This window comes from Channa argus, chromosome 22 (assembly GCF_033026475.1).
Source record: "Channa argus isolate prfri chromosome 22, Channa argus male v1.0, whole genome shotgun sequence".
Taxonomy (NCBI): domain Eukaryota; kingdom Metazoa; phylum Chordata; class Actinopteri; order Anabantiformes; family Channidae; genus Channa; species Channa argus.
In genome coordinates this window covers 2,931,125-2,949,070 of record NC_090218.1, presented here as the reverse complement: position 1 = coordinate 2,949,070, position 17,946 = coordinate 2,931,125, and the positions used below count along the sequence as shown (strand labels likewise).

General features: G+C 40.1%; 1 protein-coding gene across 5 annotated transcripts in view; it reads left to right on the top strand.

Moving 5' to 3' along the window:
- Positions 1 to 17,824, top strand: part of zbtb16a (zinc finger and BTB domain containing 16a) — a 128,852-nt gene extending 111,028 nt beyond the window's left edge. For 2 of the 5 annotated variants that reach the window (XM_067492517.1, XM_067492518.1), the window contains exons 5-7: positions 817 to 987; positions 8,714 to 8,884; positions 11,875 to 17,824. In XM_067492517.1, the coding sequence (XP_067348618.1) occupies positions 817 to 987; positions 8,714 to 8,884; positions 11,875 to 12,104 (572 nt within the window). In that variant the 3' untranslated portion in view covers positions 12,105 to 17,824. The remainder of the gene's footprint in view (positions 1 to 816; positions 988 to 8,713; positions 8,885 to 11,874) is intronic. The other 3 variants (XR_010912158.1, XR_010912157.1, XM_067492520.1) reach the window with 3 other exon arrangements.
- Positions 17,825 to 17,946: the final 122 nt, after the last annotated feature.

Here is a 17,946-nt window from a genome sequence, read left to right as displayed (position 1 = left end):
CCTCCTCCAGTAGTTATGAACATGAGGCGGGCTGCTCTTCATAGATTTTTAAATTAGTGTCAGCTTTGCTCCAAAGATGTGTTATTGACTGATGAAATAGAAACTGAGCTCCAAACACTCAGTCCTTCCCCAGAGTTTTTCCCAGCCTGGTAATTGAAAAAGTGTGAAGGGAGTGTGTTCAAGGGAGCGTGCAACTGTTTGTGTGTTTGTGCATGTGTGTGTGTTCCTGTGTTTGCGGTGTTATGTGTTTGTGTACTTGCAACTGTGTGCTCTTTATCTCTGCTGGAGAAAAATGCACACTGCTCGCTAGAGTCAAGATTCGATTGAAGTATTGCATAGGAGATCTTTATCTTTGTACACACCCACCCTGAAACATGAGTATTCTGTGCACCTTTAATCCTATAAATACAGTAGGCTCCATGTAAACCTGAGGCATCGTTACTAAACTACAATCTGTCTGAGCCCACGACATCATACCTGAGTTGTTGTTGTGCATTATAATCACTGTGTACATGAAGAACCCTTAGTGTTGTTTGTTTGGGGAAAGTTGACATTGGTTGTCACTGTGGGTAGCAAAGGTAGCAAAAGAAAAAGGTTGAATTTTTCTTTTGTAATTCTGTCCATTATTCCTTCCAATAACAGTAAAGTTTTCAATTGCTGAGATCTGGAACCAACAACAGACATGTTAAAGACAGAAATGTGAAGTCACAACATTACCATCTAAGTTGTGATAAGTCATAACATTTGGTAAAAGAAATAATGTCATGCTTTGCCGCTCTCCCCACTTACTCCCTTGTTGTGCCTTTTTCTCTGTAGGTTCCGACATGGCCATCTTTTGCCTGCTTTGTGGGAAGCGTTTCCAGACCCAGACAGCATTGCAGCAGCACATGGAAGTTCACGCCGGCGTTCGCAGCTACATTTGTAGTGAATGCAACCGGACTTTTCCCAGCCATACTGCACTCAAACGTCACCTACGCTCACACACAGGTCAGTAGAAGCACTCACTACCCATCTCCACTGCAGTGGCAAGGTCAAGATTTAAATGGATGGCTCCCTCAACAGCATGGCAATCTGCTAAAAGGGCAAGTTGCTGCCTCAACTGTTCATAGAAGTATCGATTATGACAACTAGTACAAGACATTTTGGGCGCAGGTGCACCAGTCAATGCTGCAGCAGGGTCTCTGCTCAGAAAATGACTCAACTCAGTGTGTCGTGGTTGAATAAGTATTTTCAGTGCACTTGAATCACCTTTTGTGCCCCTTTTATTTACAAAAGAGCACAGTTGAATGTGTTATGCTTCTACCACACAACCAGAGGACCACAGCAAACACTCCAGAAATAATTTATATTGACATAAATGATTTATCTCAAAATCTTTTGTGTTATTGTGTTTGAATGCTAAAGATTTCATTATTGCAGTAATCGGAAAAGGGCATTAATGGATCCTTCATTGCTGAATTATGATGTAGACAAACCACTTAGGAAGATTTCGTAACATTTCAAGAGAAAAACACCTCTCAACTTATTTTATTATGTGTATTTACATGTGTGATTATTATGAGACATTTCACATGGCACAGTCTACGCCAATGAGCCACAATATTATAGCCATCATTCGGTGAAGTGAATAAGATTGATTATATTGTTGCAATGGAATTGGATTTATTAGGCAGACTTGGCCATGGAGCAGTGAAAGAAGGTGGCCTGCTCTTTTGCATTATGTAACCACTAATTGGTGCATGTTTCTTGTTTACCTGGGGAAGAGGTGCAGTATAGGAGTAAAATTCTTAAAGGCCCGTGCTCACAACCTGCTGGCTTTAAAGGATGCCTGATAACAAGGGACGTCATCAGATTTTGAGTCAATTTCTTGATGCGTCAGAGCTGTTTTTTGGAAAAGAGTGACCTTCAGAATATTAGCCAGATGGTTTTAATATTGTGGTTGAACAGTGTTTAAAAATAGATAATACCTTCTTCAACATGAGCTATTTTAAATGTATTTATTTTTTTTAAGATTGAATGATGTCATGTGGAAGAGTCATTCAGAAACAGATTGACAAAGACTACAGTCTCCATAGTATGAGCAACTATTAGCATTCATGTTGAAATGTACACACGCAATGGCCCTTTCAGCTAGCAACCTTAAACATCGAGGTGCTCTTGTAAATTTTCTTTGTGCTTTATTATAGAGATTATTTTTGTCATATTTAGTATATTACTACACCCTCTACTCCACTTGTGTATTAGAGTAATGTTACAGAGAAACCTGTGAAAACCTTACACTGTTCCATGACAAGAATTGTCATAGACAAATGCAGCTTGCACTATAATACAAAGTTGAAAAGCATGTTTTATTTTAGGAAACGAGGCTGAATTATGTTATCCCTGCACAGTTACACTGCTATTTCAGCTCAGCTGAATAAACAGCATTAATTTAGGTCAGCGAAATAAATGAATTCTGCAGCACTCAGGCAAAGCTTATTTACAGTGACTGTAATTTTTTTTCTTCCGTCCACTAGTAATTCTCTGTGCTCTTTACTAAGGCGAGCCCAGGATACCAATACATTGTTGCAAGGGAGCAGAGGTAGCCTGACGGATACGGCTATTCAGAGGGAAAAAAACGCTACCATGACAGAATATGAACACATGGAAATGAATCCCATTTCACCAGCGAGGGATGGATGCTTTTTTCTTCCCCCTCTCTCCCTCTCTCTCTCACCCAGCCGCCTGTCTGCGACCTTAAATAACAGTCTCACTGTCAGAGCCGATTTAGCTCACCAGCTCACGGATAAATATTTGAAACGAAAGGCAGTGAGATGAGAGCGGTCGGCCCTATTTACAAGTCAGGCGAATACACCATTAGTGTGTGATGGTGTTATGGGCTGGGGGTTTAGGGGTGAGGGGTGGTCAGAGCCACCGGTACAGTAGCGGCGCACACATCTGTTCTGTCTTCCAGACATTGGCGAGGACACAAGCTGCATCTCTGATCCACCTGCCCACTCGAGCAATGCAAATGTCACCTCAGCTTGTCTCTGGAGCTGCAGATGAGTCTTTGCAGCCTTGTGCCACTTTAAACCTCATCCCACTGTGGGCGTCTGTTAAATCACAATGAGCCAGCCGTGAAAGCAATCGTTTAAATATGATGTGGAGCCTTTTGTCAGGGGATTATAAAGTCAGCAACTCACACAGCCATCATCGGCACCAGAAATAGGTCCTAATTTAGCCTCCAAAAAAATATAAGTAGAGGCATGGTGTTTCTCTATATTTACACTATGATGTTAATAATCTCATTCACTCTTTGCTGGGTAACCAGGCAAAAATTGTGCAAAGAAACAACCAGAGCCAGACAGTTGTATAGGTGTATCTACATGTTTGCCCGTTGTGTTTGTCATAGATCAAAATCAATTTAACATGGACATTTGTCTACAGCAGGTTCTCTTTAGTTATTTGTTCGATTCAAATGAACTGTAGTTTAACCTTTTTTTTTTTTTTGTCGTATTAACGTTGCACTTTGACTTTACTTTAAACTGTCCTTTATGGCCTTGTGTTTGAATTATGTTCACAAGTGTCTTAGATTAATGGTAATTCTAAATCTAAATTAAATAAGAATCGGAGCATTTTTGTACAAAACAGAAAGGCGTTCACAGTACTGCTTTTCAGCCCGAAATAGTTTCCACCATCTCCTGCTCAAACTGCATTCAATATCAACAGGCTCCACTAGTCTGGTGCTGAATGTACTTAAGAATGAAGATTCTTCTCTATGCTTGGTAAGATGACACTTATTTAGGAGATTTTGGTGAGTTAAACCTAAACTGTCTTTGAATAACTGTAACGTTAACTGTAACATCACTTTACCTAATATTGTCTATTGTTAACAATGAAGGAAAATAACTACGTACATTTAGTCAAGTACTGTAGGTCATACTATTTTGAGGCATTTCTGCTTTACTTGTGTATGTAGATTTTCTGTCACTTTATACTTTGCTGTCACTAGGTTTCAGAGCTAGGTTTGTCCTTTTATTGCCTTGGTTTTTTCTCCTTTAATGTTGGAGGTAGATGACATAAGCTGCAGCCTTGATGAACTAATGTTTTCCTGTAATTTTTAAAATAATTACTTCCCAGTAGTATGTCGCTCTTTTCAATTAGCGGGGAATATAAACACAAAAATGAAAGATTAATTATAAAACATCAGAGATTAGAATAAACAGGATCTTGATTCATATTCATTAGATTATTTGATTTGATTTGGTAACACTTTATACATATTTATTGTTTTAGTAGGACACTTTGTTTCTTAAAGCTACACTGTCTTCAAAAGAAAAACAACAGTAAAAACCTCCATCTACGACTTGTCATTATAACAGAGTAGTTAAAGTAGTTACATGGGAGTGCATGCAGCCATTTTGGTACAGCGTGTTATTTTGGAGGTTTGGGGCATTGCAGTATTTTCTCGAACGTTAAAGCGTAACATAAGTCTTATCCTTTGCACTGAGTGCTCCATCTCCATGTCTGCTTCAACCACCTGTTAAGCCATTTGCTAATTTGTTTTTGACCGATTTTTCATTTCTTCTTTCACACTTGTCATCAAAAATTCTCATCACTCAGCTGGACTTTGAACAGACACTGCAACAGGGAAAGTAAATGGGGGAAAAAAACACTGTTACTGTTTCAAGGTTGATGTTTAGTTGTGGGGTATTGCTAATGAGCTTAAATCACTAAGGTGTCTTTGTTTCCATTGATACAGTGGTCTTCTGCACACAAATGCATAGACAGAAAAGCTCTTACCTGCAATAAAAATCAGTTACCTGCAGGTATCTGAGCAAGAATTCCCGTAAAAACAAAGATCTCAATTCACACTTTTCAACCCTGTGGCAGCTCATCTACCGTAGAAATCTTTAGATATAGCTTGGTTATTGGTTGAATCACTATTCTGTTTTATCGACTGACAACAGAAAGTGACAAAAGCGCTTGTATGGACATTCATTACGTGTACTTCATTTTACCTGTCTGCTGCCTTATCTTTTGATAGCAGTTTGCTGGTGTGGGCTTTGACACTAGATCACAATTTAGGACAAGGGGGAAAACACATTTGATGTGTTTATTTCAGCACCCTAATCTTGCCATCTCTCCATCTCTCACCTTATTTCCCCCCCTCCACTTGCAGTCTCTTAAAATGCAAACATATGTATTTATTTATATATGTTGATGCCTTTTTGTTCATATATTACAAATACACGATGTGGGCTATAACAGTGGCAGCCATGTCAGTTGTGCTGTTCCCCTTCTCTAACACCACACAGGCAGACACACACACGCTCTCTCTGTACAGACCAGGCCTTCATTAATATTCCGTTGTTGTGCACTGTCTGTATATAAGTGTCTGTGTGTGTCTGAGTGGGTGTGTGTGTATGTGTGTGTGTGTGTTTGAAACTCTGAGCCAATTTGCTGTCTGCTGTAGCGGGGTGTTTTGTGTTCGCAGCTGTATTTGATAGTGCTATAGCCAGAGATGGGGGGGGGGGGGGGGGGAGAGAGAGAGAGAGAGAGAGAGAACTGGATTGAATCTAGAGAGAGACAGAGAATGAGCCAGCTCTGGTCCTGGCAGTGATGGAGCCCGGTGATTTACAGCCTCTTACTGTATATAATGAACACGCCCTGGGTGCCCATGGGCACAAGAACCCTCAGCAGGCCTTTGGGGTGTCAAAGGAGATGACAGGGAGGAGGGGATGTAAATATAGAGATGACTGGGAGGGAGGGGACAGGAGACGCAGGTGGTGGTGCTTGGGGGCACCCAAGGGTCCACTCACTGTGCTGTGGTTCCACCTCACTGTGCTAAGTCCTCATCTATGGCCTCCTTGCCATGTGGTCACACCAGAGAAAAAGAGAAAGGAAGGAAGGAGAAAATAAAGGGATGAGAGAGGAGGAGAGGGGGCGAATAGAAGTAATAGTGACAGATTTGGGATGGAGAGAGGACATGTCCCCATTAATCTCCAGGCCCCGTGAGAATATCCTGACAAAATGAAGTCCTGTCCGTCCCTTTACATCCTCACAAAGTGATTATAGAATTGTATCTGATTTATTTAAAGCTCTGCAGTGCAACTTTGCACTTTGGCGTCCCCGAGTGGCTAGACGAGATAACATACATGACATGCACATATAGGATGCTACAACTGGACAGCAGCCATTTGGCATTTTATGCCATTCTGTCCCTTTTCTGCCTCAGCTGATACCAGAGACTCAATCATATCTGTACCCTGCTGTAATAAGTGAATGAGCACAATAGGAAATCAGGTGTCTCTTAATTGTACATAATCAACCAGTAGTGGACAATAGTATTGCATCTTTTCCTGATGTAGTTTAGGGTTGCTGTTGCTGTTGCTTTGTTGGTTGGCAATTTTGATTTAAAAGTGACAGTTAAAATAAAGTATCGTTTAACTTAAAAAGAATACTTGAGCATCTCAATCTGTGGTTGCAGGCCTGCGGAAGTGATAGAATCCAAGAAAAATTACCACACCTACTGTAAAATGTACATGTTTTATAGTAAATGTAAAGTAATGCAGAAACCCTGGGGTATTCTTTTAAGGGGAAAAACAGCAAGCCAGTTCCTACTAATTTGAGATTTTTGATAATGTTTTCCAACAGCAGACGTTAGCACAGCAACAGGACATTAAGCATAAATAACCCTTCATAGGCCTCCTCTGTGTATTAGCATCCCACTCGCTGGTGTGATCGGAGGCCCTAATTAAAGGCAGGTGAATCTGAGCTCAATTATTATTCTTGTAGCGTCGTGCGAGCCCACAGAGCTCCGTGATGGATTGTGATCTCTGCTGTGGTTGAAACGCTAGAAAGAGCACAATGTCTTACAGCGGGAGCCACTGATAACTTCATGCAGACAAATAAAGACTGTCACTTTTATTGATTTTTACCCAGCCACCACCATATACACCCACATCTCCTGCTCCATTCCTGCCTCGGTTTTATCCCTCCCCCCCGACACCCCTTCATACCCAACAAAGCTTCCCTTTAATGGGAAGGCGTTCAACATCACAAGGCATCGAAAACGTTTTCTTCCATGATAGCATAGCACAACCAATATGTGATCGGCATTTAAAGGGTATCCATCTCGCGTTCCTCTTTCGTCCCTCTATCAGGCTCTTCTCTCTCAAATAAACCAAATAAAGGCTTCATACTAAATGTACAGACATAAAATCCTAAATAAAATATGCACCATGACCATGAAATTGTCTGTTAACAGCAGGACAGCAGCAGTAGCACATAACGAGAAATGCAATTTATTCTCTGGCATGTTGCTGCTTGGACAGGCAGATAATGAAAGGCATAGGTCATTGATGGTGACTTAAACCTGCAGCGGTGGAGTGAAATACATTAATAAATATCCACACCATTACTTGGATGGTGAGTGTAACATTGAGAGGGGGGAGGGGGGAGGGGGGGGGGGCAAATGATGCAAGGAGTTCCTCATCAAACATGGGAATACAATTAGTCTGTGGACTGCTGGTGAGAGCCTCCTGCAAATCATAATATCCCTGATCGTTGACATCTGAATATGCATTACAGCTTCCCTGTGGGGACTCACTCTGGCAGCCTGAGCAGAATGTGATGCCTGTTGTCGTTTTCATTTTCGAAGGCATACATACTCTACATCCACAGCAAGTCTGGTGTCTGAAATAAGTCTAATGTCTTAGAATCCCTTCTAAGACAGAGTTGTGCTCTGTAAATTAAAAGTGTGAATACAGTTTTACCAAGTGTTAAAGGATTCGACAGATGAGCCACAAATAGAAACAGATGGAATTCTCACACTAAATAAAAGCACAGAGAGTAAAGATATGAAAATGTATATAGCAATATATGTATGTTTATAACCTAATTTCTAGTTTGGTTCCAGTTATTTAATATGACCTTGACCAACGAATTACACCATTTGAAAATATTCCAGTAAAAAAATACTCAGTACTGAAGACATGGGAATTGAGTCAATCTTTGTAAAACAAAATCAAGTGTGGCTTTTCTCTGGTTTTGTTTTGCAGGATGAAAAGTGCTGAGCTTAACCTTTGTGCTCATCCAAAACAAAGTGTGATGTAAAAGCAGTTTAATTGCATATAAATTCATCCAATACCTCTGACATTTTTTTTAAAGGCTTTGTAAAATCTTGTACGATGTCTTGCCTATAAGAAGAAGAGTATTTAAAACATATATATCAAAGGACAAAAAAAATCTATGATGACAAAAGTCTTATTATTGCAGGTTTGCGACATCAGTCAGGGTATCCATTAGTGCATTGTGAGAGTGGGACTGCATGGTCAATAATACATCTCATGGCCAGTGAACAGCCATGACAGGCTACAATTATTTAAGGCTTTTGCACAAAGCATAACAACAGTGCAGGTGATTTGTAGAGAAAGACAAAAAGATGGGTAACATTTGTCTGCTGGCTTTAAAGCCTTTAAATGGGTGTACATTAAAGCATAACATCTGTTGCTCAGGCACTGTGCATAAATAAAAAATGTGCTTAACAAGATTCATGTTTGTCAGAATAACTTTAACACAAAGTCAGAGTTTTACCGGTGTTCAGATTAATTCATTCTTGTAAATGCACAATATACAAAGCCTTGTGTTTCCGACTCAGCAGCGGTTGTACGTTAGCTTTGCCTTTTCAAATCAGATAAAGTAAACGTTGCCTTTTCTTTCCACATTTCAGCAGGGGACCACCCATTCGAGTGTGAGTTCTGTGGGAGCTGCTTCCGAGATGAGAACACGCTGAAAGGCCACAAACGCATCCACACCGGGGAAAAGCCCTATGAATGTAACGGCTGTGGGAAGAAGTTCAGCCTCAAGCACCAGCTGGAAACCCACTACCGTGTGCACACAGGTACCACAATCACAAAAAAGTCCAGCTGGCAAAGAAGAAATTTGAAGAGTCGAAGTGTGATTTCACCGATATTGTTGTCTATGTTGCTATTAAGTATTTGGAAACATTGGGCACTAGAACTTTTTCTTGATTTATTACTGACCAGAACTTCTTGTTTGGCATTTATAGATATTGCTGTGCAGCAGTTCTTTCATTAGTCCATGTTACATGTTACAAAATATATGTAATTGCTAACGGTCTCAAATACTGTAGGGGTCAGACTCCATCCATGAGTATCATTAACACTTCAATTCTTCGACTTCCCCTAATTTGATTTGAGTGCAACGTTATACCCACTGCCCATCATAACAATACTGTGTTGAAACATATTGATGTAGCATATGGAGCCTGTTAAGGACTCTGTTGTAGGAAATCCAAGTTGCAAGGCACAGGCCAGATGAATATCTCTGTTGCTGTGATACAGTAGATGAATGTCTCAGAAGACTTTGTATTGATCCCAGTATATTTAGAGCCCCATAAAGATGTTGACACAGTGATAAGCTGGCTGCCCTGGAGAACGAGTGCATGCAACACACCAGATTGAGTGAGGATACCATGAGTGCTCACCAGGATGGCGTGCAGCCAAGGCTTTATGCTTCCTCACCATCTCTTTTTCTCTAACACACACAGACACACACAGCAGCACCCTCCCATCTTCCATTCAATAAGCCAGCTGTTAAGCCACACTATCAAGGCAGCGTGTCCAATAATTGGCTCCCCCCCTCCGTCCACCCTTTCCCCTTTTGTGTGGGGGAGGGGGGGGCTTTGCGTTAAGCCGGAGAGCAACAGCAGATAACAAGAGCAAGTGACAAGCTCACAGTCAAAGGCCACCTCTCACAAAAGCGAGCTGCTTGATGAATCATTGACACGGACTACCCAACCTCCCCACCCCCTTCTCTCCACACATCCCAAATGCCAATGTCGGATCAATACCTGGGCCCATTTGCAATTCATTATTAGCTGGTTATTTGAGGCGACCCTGTTTACAGTCTGGTTATCGATATCATCAGCATCATGCAGGTGTCCACACTGCTGCACAAAAACTCGCGACGACCTGTGACGCTGCACTTATGCTTATTGGCTAAATGGCAACACAACTCAGAGGTCAAGGTTAACCGGGGCTCCAAAAGAACAGTCAGACCAAGGAGCAGAGACATGAGGCCGTTCGCTTTGCCAGCACACACGTGTGAGGCTTCTGCTGAAAGGTGACAGCAAGCGGTGGGCCAGATCACTTCCGACAGCTCATTTCAAATGCCACTGGTAAAGGTCAGCATTTACATGTCTAATTTGCGTCTGTCGGCTTGAGCGCTGGTGGATTATTCCCTGCCATCACTCAAATCATTAGCACATTTAGGATGGCGGCTGTTGCTGAATTGAAATGTGCCTCCTGAATATAGCAGCCCCCACAGCAAGAAAGCAGTGTTATACTTTGATTTATGACGCCTTCAGGAGTTCTCCATGGCAGGAGCTGCATTTGCGTACCAGAGATTGGTTGATTAGATGTGTTTTATAAAAGTCACACCCGGCATTTAAACACTACATATTGCCGCTACATAGAAATTTGACTCCGTCTATATCTTAATCTAAATATTATTAGCCTGTTTTATTTAAATTAAACTAGGTCCGTTTTAATATTTACTATATATATATATATATATATATATATATATATATATATATATATATATATATATATACTATATTATATTTAATATGGGCTTTTACTGCTGCAAACTACTGTTCACTTTCAGTGTGTGCAGTCCAATAATCATAACAACACCGGGATTTCTTTAAGGCCAACAGGATAAAATCTGTGCTCTCAAAATTAGTGATAATGGGTCACTTTTCTTCCCTGAAGCCCAGACTTAGGGACTTTTCCACCTCTAAGTCAACATGTGGCCTGAATGGTCGAAAGATTTGAAGGATCATTCAGTTTGATTACAGTGTGGGTCGTGTTGTAGTTTTTGCCATGTCCCTATTGGACAACCAACACCACTGCACTAGTGTACAAGGCACAACACTGACTTTACTTTCTAAGAACACTAAAGAAAACCAGCCCGTGTAAGCAGCTGCTTGTGCTGTCGTACCTGCTGTATACAGTAGAAAGAGTTCTAGCGTGCTGCCTCGCAATGTGAGTGCTAACTGTTCAGCAGCTGACAGGACAGATCTCCAGAGAGTCATAAACACTGGCCAGGACGTAAGCCGCCACTCCCTGTCCTCATTGGAGCACATCTTCACAAGCTGCCTCTGCATCTTCCAGAAAGACCCAATACACCCATCCCATCATCTCTTCACCCTGATGCCTTCTGGGAGACTCTACATTTTTATAAAAACCAGTATCTCAAGACTGAATTTTATCTAGAGCCATGACTAAACACTTCGAAACACTGACCAGTAGTCATACTAACAGCTCCCCCTTCACACCCCGCCAACCCCAATCTCTTCCACGTCCTCCCTTCTTTCACTGACAGTCATTGACCATGTGCAGTAACATTTGGAAAAGGACTCCATGCACAATGGTTATTGCTTTATTTTTTCCTTTCTACGGAAAGTGTTCAAAACTGTTCTAATTTATTACGTGTACTAACTGTTGAAAAGTGCATGCTAACAGATCCTGCTGATGTTTAAAAGTGATGTTTGAGCCGCAGTTCACAACACACTGCTCCTTGTACTACACGTGCAGTGTCAATAAAGGTTTTTTCTTGTCCTCCATTAAATGCAAAGAAGGTGCAGATAAAATGAGAAGAATCATACAGGTTAAGCCTACCATACTTTCCTTTGTGCAGGTAGGGAAATAATTTTGAACAACAAAACAAGCTGTGTTTAATGGATTTCTATATCAAATGCATTTTTTTTCCTAGCGAGCACATCACGTTTGAACGAGAACAAAATTCTCTTATTGACTTTCACTAACACAGTGGTTGTCTCCAACTCCACCCTATCACCCACAGGTGAGAAGCCATTTGAGTGCAAGCTGTGCCACCAGCGATCCAGGGATTACTCTGCCATGATCAAGCACCTGCGCACCCACAACGGCGCCTCTCCCTACCAATGCACCATCTGCCTGGAGTACTGCCCCAGCCTGTCAGCCATGCAGAAGCACATGAAAGGCCACAAGCCTGAAGACATCCCCCCAGACTGGCGCATAGAGAAGACCTACCTGTACCTCTGCTATGTCTGAAACCACAAGAGTGAAGAGGGGGAGGGAGCGAGTGAGGGCGGAGAGGGGGTTGAGAGGTAAGGGGAATGTAGATGAGCGGATAGGAGGCATGAAGCTGTGATAGAGTGTTGACAAGGAAAGTCAACGGCGGGAGACTCGAACGCAAGAGGGTTTGTTTTCTCTTTTTCTTTTCATGCAAAGGCGACAACGGCCGACGTGGTAAAAGGGTGGTGATGGTGGGACCAAAGTGCTAAGAAGAGGAAGACTTGGACACGGAGAGAGAGATTCTCCACCATTGTTCGGATTCACCGGGTCATTCACTACATCTGCGACTAAGTTATTGTTTCAGGTCATTTCATGCAGCACCATAAAGCTAGCAAGCTGCAAGCAAGTGACTTTTTGGATGCTGCTGCAACAGTGGTGAGAAAGCAGATTCTCAAGGGCTATCTGAACCTGCACATCTGTGCCACCAGGAACCAAATCTTTTACTCCTTTATTTTCATTCATTCATTCATTCTCCAAACAAGGGAAGCATTTTTATTTTTTATTTTTTTTTTTTAAGTTTTGTTTTCTATGATCACATGAAATATATGTAAAAATGAGCATCAGTTCATTACTTCATGGTCACCATTGAAATGTTACAGAGCTGCTGGCTTTTAGAGGCCAAACAGTTTTCCCTTAAGGCCACAATTGTCCATGTTTCTGTTAGTTATGAACGAAACAAAGTTATTTAGGAACAGGATTTAGAGATTTTCCAGTAGTTGCACCATGCCATATTAACTAAATACATGCTCTAGAGTTTAAATGAACTGCTTTCAACATACCCATAATCAGTTTTGAAATAAATGGGAAATTTATCTATTTTGTTAGCACCTGTTATTTCTGCCTAAACAGTGGTCACAGATGTCTCTGATTTTGCAAACCTGCCCATGTATGAGAGCCCTCAGATCCCGGTAGTGGCAGTAAGATAGCCCCTGAGAATCAGCAGCAGTTCCAGTAAGCATATGCAGTAGATGAAACAGTCGAATTGGATAGATGGGAACATTAAAATACTGCAAACCAAGCACCCATTTGGTTGTTAGGGGGGATATGCTGGTGCTGCTTTTTAGTTGGACGTCTCCCCTAGTTTTCTCAGTAGTTTTTCTGGTTCTGCATCTGTGTCAGATGACAGCTGGAGGAGGTCGAGTCACCACTGGCCCTGCACGGTTCTCCCCAGAGAGCCAAAGGCAAACTCGTGTCACTTTTCATCTTTTTTTTTTTTTTTTAGCTCTGCATCATAGTTTATCATGGCTTGATTGCACAGGTAAAACAAATTACGACAACAGTCTCTGTTTGATGTGTGCAAGATATATATTTTTATCATTAAATCATAACTTGCTATTACAGTACGCCAACCTATTCACCTACTTAGCAATAGATAACTGGACTGCTTTTATCCATGCACATTTAACCGGATGACTATCATTATCTCACACTAATGATGAACTACACAAACTGACACACAAACAGTAACACTTTGACCACAACAAGTCTGTCCATTCACCACAGGGATGGAAAACAAAATGGGAAAACGCTGCTTTCCGTGGAGTCCTGTGACTTTGACTGCTGGTAGTGAATGTCGAGGAAGTGCTGGGAGCGCCTTTGCTGCACACGTCAACATTGTCAAAGGTGTTGTGGCAGGATAAAAACTCTTATACTGGGGAAAACATGAATGTAAGCCAGGTTCGTACGAGGCTGTGTCTACATACTGTAGCAGGTTAATGCTGCCTTTCAAAGTCAGAAACATATAATTCCAACACTTGAAGTGGTACCATCAACATTTACAATTGGCTGCATTTTTCCTGTTGTTATATTACAGATATTCTATTTAAATTGCTAACATTCCCAAAAATGTATGCACTTAATTCAATTGCCATCAGAGTTTTTAGTAAAATGCAGTTAGGATGCAATGTGTGCTCTGTTGTCTGTATTTGAAATGTGTGCACCATGACAAAGATAGGGTGAGAAAATGGGATTAGTACGGGAGGGGCATCATCCTGAATGTTCCTGTTCAAAAATTCTGCATACTACTTCACCTGAAAGGTTATTTTGTTGAGTGGGAGGTAAGGTTTTCTCTGAAATGCAGCATTAGACTTGTATGGCATACGCAGCTACAGGTATTAAGGTTGAACCTAAGGCTTTAATGAACATCACTGCATGTCACAGCGTTACCTGGGTGATCACATATCTTAACGGCCAGTGGAAAAGGCTTCGGCGACAAAATAAATCAACTCTTTCTCTGTGGTTACGTCCCTGCGCATCATCTCTCTCGTCTCCTGTTGTTGTTGGTTGTTGGCTGTTGTTGATGTTGATGTTGTTGTTGTTGTTATTGACCTTGAGTTTGATCTCAACACATTGTACTTGAATTACCTCGTTTTTGTGACCTCATGTTGCTTGTGTATTTTAATTTTCCCTTTTGTTTCATTTGTACACTTTTTTTGTTCAAGTGTATGTTGGAAAGATGCATTGCACAACATAATGAAGCAATGTATAAGTAGAAAAATTAAGTGCCACGGTGAAGAGATTTGCTTGTTTTTCTAATGTTGCGTAATTCTTTGTGCATTACTTGTTACCAAACTTGGTATTATTAACCCCGCTTGTTAAAGACGGACGGTTTGGTCATTTGTTATAAAAGCTACCTCTAAGTTGTTGTTTGGGGTTTTTTTTTGTATGTTTATTTGTTTGCAAAAGCACATTTTTTTGTGTTTGTGTTTTGCATTATTTCATCATTTCTACTTCATCTCATGCTTTTTTTTTTCAAAAGTTGATTTAAGATTGTCTGTTTTTAAGCAAAATGTATATAAAATGGTAAGAGATAACAAAAATAGAGGATGATAGGATGAGAAAAGTCATCAAGTGGATGTTTATTCTTCTCTTATAGTCTCCCCCTACACCTCCAACCACAGAAGAGCAGAGAAAAAAAAGCAAATTTTGAAGCCTTAAGTAATGAGTAAGAAAGATGCGAATAAGAGGAAACACAATTGCTTTTTAAGAGGGTTTAAAAACAAGAATTTAAACTTGAAAATATGTGAACCGAATTGTAGTTTTGTAATGTGAAAAACAGAAGGTTCATCAAAAACGATGAATCTCCCAGGACAGGTCATATTTGCAGTGATGCAGAGTGCGTTGGACAATTGGAGCTGCAAGTGGTAATCAAAAAAGGAAAAAAAAACGGAAGGTTAAAAAAAGAGATTCTCTCAGCTGACAAGCTCTCTTGAGAAATGAGTGTATTCCTGAACAAGAGCCAACAAAGGCAATTTGATATATAAAAATTGTGATATTTTTGTATTCAGTGTCAGTCTTCTTTACATTTGTGGAGGGTTCCAGCAGGGCACAAATATTTGTATTTCTTTTTTTATTTACCGGTTATTTTCTCTGGGTGTGACTCATTTTTGCCTTGCTCCTCTTTGATATTGTTGGACAAAAAAACGTGTGTGAACATATTGTAATAATAAGTGTTGCTTTCTGGATGTCAATTGCATTGTAGGTGAAGGACTAAATCTATCTGCCACAAATTTTGAGTGTGTCTCTACGTGACAACGTTTAAAGAAAAAAAAAAAGTCTAAAATACGGGATGGCATGGGGACGCTGCCAAACCGACCAATTAGTACTTGTCATTCACAATTTTTTAATCAAACGCAACTGTCAGTATATTTTTTGTTTTTGTTTTTGTACTTGAAAAGAAGAAGGGATGGCATGTCCCGTGGTGTCTTGCCATTTTATTCTCAAACACTGTGAGCTGAGGGGGCTTTTTCACCCTCGTATTATATCCACCCACTATAATATACCCAGTCACGGCTAAGTCTGAACCACCACAATGCAAGACCTGTTCAGTCACATTATTCCTGTCATCGTCCTCTGAATGTTTTCTACTTTTTTGTGCGGGTGAAAGTGTGCGCGAAAGAGTGTGTAACTGTATGTTTGTATGTCTGTGTGTGTGTGTGTGTGTGTGTGTTAGTGGAAAAATGCACTAATCAGATCAGATACAAAATAAGATGATATTCTATGCCACTTTTTTTCTCCATGTTGGAAAAAAAATATATATATACATTGGCATCGATATAGTTCTTCCCTCAGTGTTCCTCCAATGTTTCTGTACTTTGTGCCTAAAAATGGAAATTGTTCAACAAAAATATCCATCTATATCTGCTTAGTTTCTGTATTTTCAGAAGAAAATAAAAATGGTGACTCCAGCGCCCTAGGGATGTCATGACACTCGAAAATGACGTTATTGTTTTTTGTTTTTTTAATCCTAACTAGAGGAGGGATTCTTTTACAAGGACTGCAATAAATCCTTAATGCTATTGAAATAGCAACTGGGATTCTGCTTTTGCTTCTTTTCTTAGGCCGTACTCTGTGATTGGCACCCAAAAGAATTTATTTAGCAACACAAAGCAAAGCATGGGGAAGAACTTTACTGGACGGGCTGTGTTGGTGAAGCAAATATGGGAAGACTTTAGGGACAAACTATACTCAGTAAAATTGTTTTTCTGCAAGCAAATTTAGCCCGAGTCTTCTCCTCCACTCAGACTGTCAATTGTAATCTTTTTTTTTTTTTTTTTGTCATTTCTTTGTCAGCAACAGGTTTGCTGATAAGAACTTTATATTGCTCTTGAAAAGATAAAAATGTAATGTAAAAAACCTCCATTTTGGTAGGTTGGCACAAGGGTATTCTCCTTCTGCTTTGCTTAGTTATTTTTTAAAGTACTTTTTCTTCACTACTTAATGCAATTAGAAGGGGATGTTAATTTTGTCCGAGGAATCATGGCATCCCTGGAGCTGGCACTCTGTGTTTTGGTGTGGTGTTTCTAGAACAAAGTAGCCATTTCATGCAGTGTTGCAGTGCATGTGCCATCGAGGTCTAGACTAAAAACTGTTTGAGTAACTAAGCACCAAGACATTGTATTTTTTTATATTAGCACTGAGGACCAATTGCCCTGTCGGACCAAGCATAACAAAGCTTTTTATGTAACAAAGCTTTTTCTCTCTGTCTTTCCCTGGCTTGTCTGTGCTACTTCTCTCCTCCATTGTTGTGACAGCACAAGTGCCAGTCAAGTTGCTCTGTATTAAGAAAATAGTGTTTTTATTATAATTTTGAATTGTTATAGTTTTTGTCTACCTCAGCACCTAATCTTAGCCTAATCTTAGAAGGTGCCCAATTATTATTTTTTATTTTCTTTATTTTGTTCTCTTACTGTTGTCGGTTGTAATGACTTTTTTTTTTTTTAATTTGCATTAGAGCTTCGCAAAGGTCCTTTGTCTTTTCCAGCGACAACGTGCTATTTTTTTTTTCTGTGGCAGTGCGTTTCCTGTTAAGCTGTGCCACCAATCTATAGCCACCATCTGTTGATATAGAGGTTGTTCTTTTTTGTTTCTTTCCATGTAGAATCAGACACATCTCTTTGTAACATTTCAGTGTTCTCTGATGGAGTGTGAAAAAATAAAAAGGAAAAATAAAAGATTTAATGCTGCAGGTTCTCTTCTCCATGTTGTCACTAAAGTCAATGTTGTGCCTTTGATAGTGAAGATATAAAGAATATTTCTTTTTTTTACATCCTACTAACAGTAGATTGTTTTTTTTTTTGTAGTGGGTCTTTTTTTTTTTGTATTTTTATTTATGGGTCTCATAATAAAAATCAAATCATGATGTTCAGTTGTATACTTTCAATCTGCAGTTAGAAAAAAATAAAAAGTGGACTTCATGTTTTCTGTCGTAGCCCTCTTTCTGGCTTGCTATTTGTTTTGCCTCTCTTTGAAAGAACACTAGACAAAGTGGAATCTAACAGAATAATTAAGAATTATTTATAATTTGTTTTTCTTATTT